General features: G+C 42.1%; 1 protein-coding gene across 1 annotated transcript in view; it reads left to right on the forward strand.

The window, feature by feature from the left end:
* The first annotated feature begins 6,295 nt into the window (after positions 1 to 6,295).
* Positions 6,296 to 7,603, forward strand: part of PSCA (prostate stem cell antigen) — a 3,778-nt gene continuing 2,470 nt past the window's right edge. Inside the window, exon 1 of the mRNA XM_026047165.1 lies at positions 6,296 to 6,347. Coding sequence (XP_025902950.1) covers positions 6,296 to 6,347 — 52 coding nt within the window. The remainder of the gene's footprint in view (positions 6,348 to 7,603) is intronic.

The following is a 7,603-nucleotide window of genomic DNA, read 5'->3' on the forward strand; positions in this document are numbered from 1 at the left end:
AAAAAAAAAAAAAAAGACAGAGAAAGAGAGAGAGAGAGAAAAGAAATGGTAGATTGATTTTTAAAATCATTTTTCCAGCTAAAGAGTTAAACAGGATGAAACAACAGATAATAATCAGAATTCCCATTATCTCTCTGGTTTTATAAAGCTTATCTTCTTCTATCCTAAGCATTGCTGCATTTGATAAAGCATGCCATGGTAAAACTTTTAATGAAACATTTTTCTTTTTTTTTTTGTTAGAGTTTGCCAATTCATCAAAATCAAATTGCTTCATGACACTGCATCTCTCCGGCCCAATTAAATTATAATTAGTTAACACAAAGTGGAACAGTTCTAAAAGAAGGGACAAAGACAACGACAATCTGAATTCCAGTATCTGTGGATAGAGCAGCTGCTCAGGCAAAAGGGAACATGGCTTAAAAGGATTGATCCCATATCTTCCTCATCTTAATTGCAAGTCCCAGTCAGCAGAGACTGACTATTCTAGATTGATCTTGCTCTCTCTATCCAGTTTTGATTGTAAAAATCTATCCCAAGCTTAACATAGCTTTATTATTTCTGTAGAGAATTTCTCTGTCAACCAAACTGTGTTTTCCAACCCCAAAAACATTTTGCCAGCAAGTTCCCAACCAAGTCTCGAAGCATCTCTGAGAAATATGTTCCTTAAAAAGAATACTTTCCCCATATGTAATGCCATGAACTGATCTCTGGTGCCAAAGTTTCTCCCCACCACCTTGTTAAAGCAAGGTAACTTGCACAGTCCTGCTCTCAGCTTTGATGCTGCCCTATTGCATGATCCTAGGAAAGTCATGCCTTCTGCCTGTTATTTCAAATTAACTTTTGCTACTTCTGCCCAAAGGAATGTGAGAAATCTGACATGAGAGGGGATAAGAAAGTGGTTGGTGATAACAATGCAACCACAGACTTTGTGGTCCCCTCACACTTCATCCCACCTCCAAAGATTAGGCACAGAAAATAAGTACTTGTCTTTTTTGCAAACTGCTCAAAAATATGCAAGGCATCTCCAGCAGAAGCTGGCAGGGATCCCATATTCCGAATCTTTTACAACCAAAAGAGCCTAGCAATTAGCAAAATAACAAAAAAATGTCAAATGCATTTTTGATGCTCTGAAGTTGCTGAGATTTTAAACAAACAGTCTGGGCAGCTCCCACACACCAAGAGGTCTGCGTGCCAGCAGCGCTGCAACAGCACCACCGCATGGGAAGCTTCAACCCCTGCAACCTTCAGAAATCCACCCCATCTTCATACAGTTTGCTCTGCAAACAAGCACCGTGGTGGGATTATTTTGCAGAAATGCATTGAGTTCATAGTTGTCAGCAAGAACCTGTGAAGGGATTTGAAAGGGAAATTTTTCTCCAGGGCTGGTAAGACTAGTCTCTGAAAGCCCAGATGGCTCCAAATGGGCATTTTGGAATGTGCCTCGTCCCTTGTAGAAACCTTAAAGGGCAACAAGGCCCTCGCTTATCAAGCCCTTGCAGTGTTCCAACAGTTGAACTTGTTTGCATCCACAAATCTTGAAGCTCTTGCTGAGGATGCAAGTATCATTAGCCCTATTTGCTATTAGAGGAAGAAGAGGCACAAAGAAGGGAATGGATTTGTTGAAGGTCGCTCAGCAGACCCGCTCAGAGACTCACCCCAAGACCTTGTCCTTGCTCAATGCTACCCAGAATAGCAGCTCCAATCTGCTTTGCTGGTCTCATAACGTCTCTAAACCAGGCTAACATTGTCTCCATGTGCTCCGAAGCTTACCTGAGCAGTAAGCCTAGCAGCAATCCCTGTAATGTGATTAAACAACATAAAAAAAAAAAAAAAAAAAGTGATAGACATTTACAAACGTGGTAGCTGGAACCTCTCTCTATTCCCAGTTTCAGGAGCACCATGAATTGCATCCTGCCTCTCCATCCTAAGGCAGGTGCGTAGGAGAAGGGAAAATAGTTGTGAATTTGGTAAGAAATACCTTGTGCTGAGACAGGGCATGCACGGTGGCCTCCTGTCCCTCACACATCAAGGACTGAAAGTGAAGGTGCCTGTTATCACATATGCAGATAGATGAAGATGCAGAAAACCATCTTGTCTAGCTCCTGCTGACAGCTAGCTCTCCATCCATCTCTCTGGACATCTGCACATCTACTTATTTTTAAACCTGTCTCTCCCCTTGTCTATCCATATGTCTTCCTGTCTATCCAATCACATGCCTCATTTAGGATCCACGCTTCCCTCCTTGCGGACAAGTGTGTAATGTGATTTGCCTTACTGCCATCTAGTGACTCCATATAATTTGTTCTCCGTCTTTTCTGGCTTTTGGACAATTACACTGTTCTTGCTTCTGAAGATGCTTGTGTTTCCAGGAATGAGATTATGAAGCAGTTAGAAATTCCCGTTTTGAGGCTGTCTCGATCCACTGTCAAGAGAGGTTTTGATACGATTTCAAGAGCAAGTTTAAGACACAAATGGTGTCAAATGCCATACAACCTTGTAAGCTCTGCTGTCATAATAACAATAGGACAGAGAGGAGGAGAAAAGGAAAAAAAAAAAAAGACGATGAAGATGATGACGACGAAGACGAAGACAAAGAAGAAAGAGAAGCAAACAAATGGGAGAGATACAGCAAGATTAGTTACCACCACCACCAGTCCAGCTACATTTTGTCAGCTCCGCCTCTGTGCAGGCGATGGAAGAGAGAAGAAGCTTCTCTCCCTAAGGGAGAAATATGTATTTCTTTTATTATCCCAGTTCTTGAAGAGTCCACCCACTTTCTGGAAGTTTTTTGCTTTGGTGCTCCTCTTTTCTCTCCCACTCGACTGCCCGTACCGCTCAGTAGGCACTGCTGAGCATTGTTAGGGTCTTGAGCTGATCCAGGAGGTCCTAAATTGTATAGAGATAACACATCTAGAGCTGATATCACAGTCTTCCCAGAGACAGAATGCCAAAGCCGAGAAGTTGTTAACTGTATGGAGATAAAACACATGGAGCTGATATTGCAGTCTTCCCAGAGACAGGATGCTGAGGCCATCAGCATGTAAATTATATGGCAAAAATGTCAAGACAAGTACAAACCAAAACTGTCTCTTATAGATACCTAGAAAGGACCGCTATAAGCTCTCTCTACCTGTCCTCTTTTAGCATGAAGACATTCCCAATAGACTGAGTAAGCTTTCAGACATCAAAGAAACTCTCAGAACAAGGAACCTCATAGACTCCTTTTTGTGCTGATATCCTCAACCTTTGCTCTGTGATGAAGCCTGAGAGATGGACCATGACATGCAGACAGCACCAGCTGACTCATTGCACATATACCAAATACCACCCAGGAGAGAAAATGTCAGTAATTTTCCCTCTGTACCCAGCCATCCTAATGCGAATCTGAATGCAGAAGAGCCTGAAAGCTCCCCTTTTTTTTTAATTTTTTTTCTTGCTTGCTTTTCTTTTTAGAAATGGAGACTGAGATTATGTTTTGAGCTCATCTCAGCTATCCTAGACAAATTCACCCTTACAAACCACCTTCCAAATCACCATCTGGAGATTTAGCTTATTTCCACTGACTGTGAGTAGCACCAGGATGCCTGGTTGAGACTAGACACTGAGCGAAGTGAGATGAACGCATTCCAGAAATGCTGTTCAGACAACATAGTAGCATGTAAAATTCAACAGAGTTCCCAGGTAGATCAGTAAAACAGTAGGAAAAGCAATTCCACATTCTCTGAGCAATACAAGACCTCTTCAGGGCCAGGGAGCCTCCAACCACAGCTCTTGTGTCCTGGCATCGATGCCTTGGATGAAGACATCTGAGAAGGCATCACAGAAGCCTGAGCTCTGAGGCTGGCCCAGTTCTGCAGGATTCCCAATGCTTCTGCCGTTTCAGGGGATGCAGTTCATCCAGACTCCAGATGTGTGTCTAGTGTTTAATTTGCAGTTTCTACTTTGCTATTTCTTTTCTTCTTTTCTTCTGCACTTGAAAGACATCCTTCCCTTGCCCCTAAAACAAACAAACAAACAAATAAACAAACAAAAATAACTACTCTTGAAGCCTCGGGTACATTATCTAGACCACCTATCAGGCTTAATTCAAGTAGCTTCTTCAAACCACCAAGCTCATGGTATCAGAGCAACTCTCTTTCGCCTTTAGAGATGCTCAGCATCACTGCCCTGATTTCCCAGGCCCTGTCTCGCCAACAGCCTTACACCTGCAGGAGAAAGAAATGAATGATCTTTTCATTCACAGTTGAATGAACTTGAGACTTTACACAACCATCAAAATAATAGAAAAAAAATTATACCCTCAAATCTATGGACAAGTGCATGTTAATGTCTATACACAACTATAATAGGACACGCTTGCCATCTTCAGGAGTTAAGCAGGAACTGCACATACATTTTCAAAAAGTGGTGGGAATCAATGTTAGGATACAGGAATTTCTGGGTTCTAACACAGTCTCTGCCTGTAGTCACTCAGTACCGGATCAAGGCAGCCGCCAAGCTACAGACCTTAGGAGCTCTGTGACTTCTAGATTATGTGTCAGCCTTGGGGATATTAGAAAAAAAATAAAGAAATTTTAGTATTAAAGGAGAGACTGGAAGTAAGTCAGACTGCTAGGGATGTGAGCCACACTCCCTCTTACTTACTGGTGATACTGGAGATGCTTGAAGAAAGAATCACTTAATTCAAGACCAGGATGGATTTGATAGGGGTTAGGTTATCCTCCCCGTTTGTCCTATTCTTCCCTGACACAAGGAACCTCCAGGAACAAGCATAAGGATTTAAAAAATATTGATAAATAAGCCTAAATATCTCTGAATAACGATTGACCAGAGCATTTTTTTCTACCTTTTCAAGAAGTTCTCCTACAGATATTTCAGGAAAAAAAAAAATGACTATAAACGGAATGGTCTGAAAAAAACATAAGTAAAAAGCAGATGGTGCAAAGGGTACCAGACACAGAAAGGAGGACTTTTATTTAAACCAAGGAACTGAACCTTGAACAGAAATTCCAGTGTCCAAGGAAGAGAGTTTAGGATCCCCACAGAGGAAAGAGCATGTCCAAAGCAACCCCCACATCAGATCCTCCTCTGGTCTAGATCAGTACGTGTTTAACCTCAGAGATGTGCCAGCTAACCTTTCATTACTCATCCTGCAAGATGAATAAATCTCCTCAGGAGCTAAGGTCCACCAGCACACGGACACACCTTCCTTTCAATTTGTCCTAAGAGCTAAACTGTGAGCAAACAAGTCCCCAAAGGCTATTACTGCAAAGTGCTGCCTTCCTGAAGTCTAAAGCAGAACTACAAATAAAGCAAGAAACCACATCAAATTGAATTTAGCGGGAAGGCCTGTTTTCTCATGCACGGGCATGTCCTGAGAATGGGTGAATGATGTGATAGATGGGAGAGCCCTCCAGCCAACCCACCAAAGCAAGTCTACAAGCTTCAACTCAGATTACAGCTAAACTCACCTTCCCCTGATTGAAAATGGCATTCCGCCTTCCATGATTGGAAATGGCATTTCTTTAGCAAGACTAAGTTATTCACACAGCGATATAAATTTTGATGTTTAAAGCATACCTAGCTTATGCAAGATAGAGAGACTGACACACAGATGCATGGCACAGTGTATGTAACACAGAGAGAGAAATACCAAAGAAAACAATGAAATAGTCCCTTTGGCTTCAATACACTTTGAAAATCTGAATTGAACATTGTATTTTACTACAGTGCGGAGTGAATGCACAGCAGCAACTCCCAGGTGAAGCCTACACACTGCTGTGTGCGCACATACCTTACTAGCACATGCCACAAGAGTCGCACCAAGGCAGACACATAGGTAAAATAGCTGGAGGTGTTTATTAAAGAACGTTTTATGCTTGATTTAAACACACTAGCACTTCTCAAGGTAACAAGGAGGGGTGGAGAGCTCTGTTCATAGGGTGCAACTGCAGCCCTGGGCAGACACGAGGCCAGCCTTGTTCTTGCCCTGAAGAATTTGCGCTTTTTTTATTTTTTTTCCAGTCGCATGAACACTTCGCCGGAGGGCAGGAGGGAAGGCAGGTCCAGGGGGCCGCTGGCAGCTCAGCCATGGAGAATGGCAATCAGATAGGAGAGGCCCATAACACAAGCATCAGCATCATGGATCAGCCCCTCCCTTGGTCCAATGTGCAACCTTGCTCAGGTGCCTTCTCAGGGAAAGCCTTCCAGGCGTGCGTGGCCGCTGCCTCCTGCACTATATAACATGCCCTGAAAGGAAACAACTCACACCCTGCGTGAGAGAGGACACCCTAAAATGAAGGCTTTGCTCGTCCTGCTGCTGGGAGCAGCCTTATGCACAGACTCAGGTAAGACAACAGAGACAATCTGCCCTGTGTCTTCTCCAGCAATGTGCCTAGCTGGGAAGAAAAGCCAGCTAGGGGATATTGCAGTGAAGGAGAAATGCTGAGGCAGGTGTTTTTTATATATATATATATGTGCATATATATATGTGCATAGATATATATGTATATGCCACGTTCATTCTCTGATGGGGGAGGTCTGGTAAAATGGGGGAGATTCGATGGAAAAATGTGTAGTGTCACTGTGCTCATGGCATGAGGCTAGCACTGAGGAGAGTAAATTCCAGGAAATATTCCTGGAAAAGTCTTGGATAAGTCCTGGAAAAAAAAAAAGACAAAAATGAAAGGACAATTTTGTAATAAGAGGATAAGAGGGGAAGAAAGGATCTTTTTTTTTTTTTCTTCCTAGGCTAACAAATGAGTTCATTTCAACATTTCTGCAATGGCGAATATTTCTCTGATATATTTTTTGATTCCTTATTTAAATAATAGCCTCTCAGTCTGCAAAGTTTTTCTGCTTTGCAAAAGGAAGAGGAGTGGGGAGAGTGCCATGTCTGTGTGATTTTTCTAGACTGAACAGTTAAAATTTGGACTGTGCAAATCTGTTGCAAAAATTTCTTTTGCCCAGGAAAATAGTTTAAAAGTAGCTCTCCCGTATAACTGGAGAGCAGGAAACCCAGATCTGAGCAGAAATTGCCTCAAAGAGCAGAGGGTATTTAAGAAATAAGATGAGAAGGGGCTTCTACAACCCTGACCAGATGCTTTCCTCTGCAAGCTACCAGCAAATACTTTAGCTGTCCATCAGCAGGGTTTGCTGAGATTTGACTTGTGTTGCATTAGAAGTCAGATATTCAAGGAAGCTGAATGCTTTTGCACCATCAAACTGAAGGTTTGCTTATTTCCTCTATGGCTGTTCCAGTCTTCTGTGTGAAAAAAAATATTACTCCTGCTCTAATAACATTACAGTTTCTAGCTATGGCTTGTCTATGTGAGGAAGAAGGAAAGAAGGAAAGAAGGAAAGAAGGAAAGAAGGAAAGAAGGAAAGAAGGAAAGAAGGAAAGAAGGAAAGAGAGAGAGAGAAAGAGAGAGAGAAAGAGAGAGAAAGAGAGAAAGAGAGAAAGAGAGAAAGAGAGAGAGAGAGAAAGAGAGAGAGAGAGAGAGAGAGAGAGAGAGAGAGAAAGAAAGAAAGAAAGAAAGAAAGAAAGAAAGAAAGAAAGAAAGAAAGAAAGAAAGAAAGAAAGAAAGAAAGAAAGAAAGAAAGA

Source organism: Nothoprocta perdicaria, unplaced genomic scaffold (assembly GCF_003342845.1).
Source record: "Nothoprocta perdicaria isolate Ctin4 unplaced genomic scaffold, notPer1 scaffold_48, whole genome shotgun sequence".
NCBI lineage: Eukaryota > Metazoa > Chordata > Aves > Tinamiformes > Tinamidae > Nothoprocta > Nothoprocta perdicaria.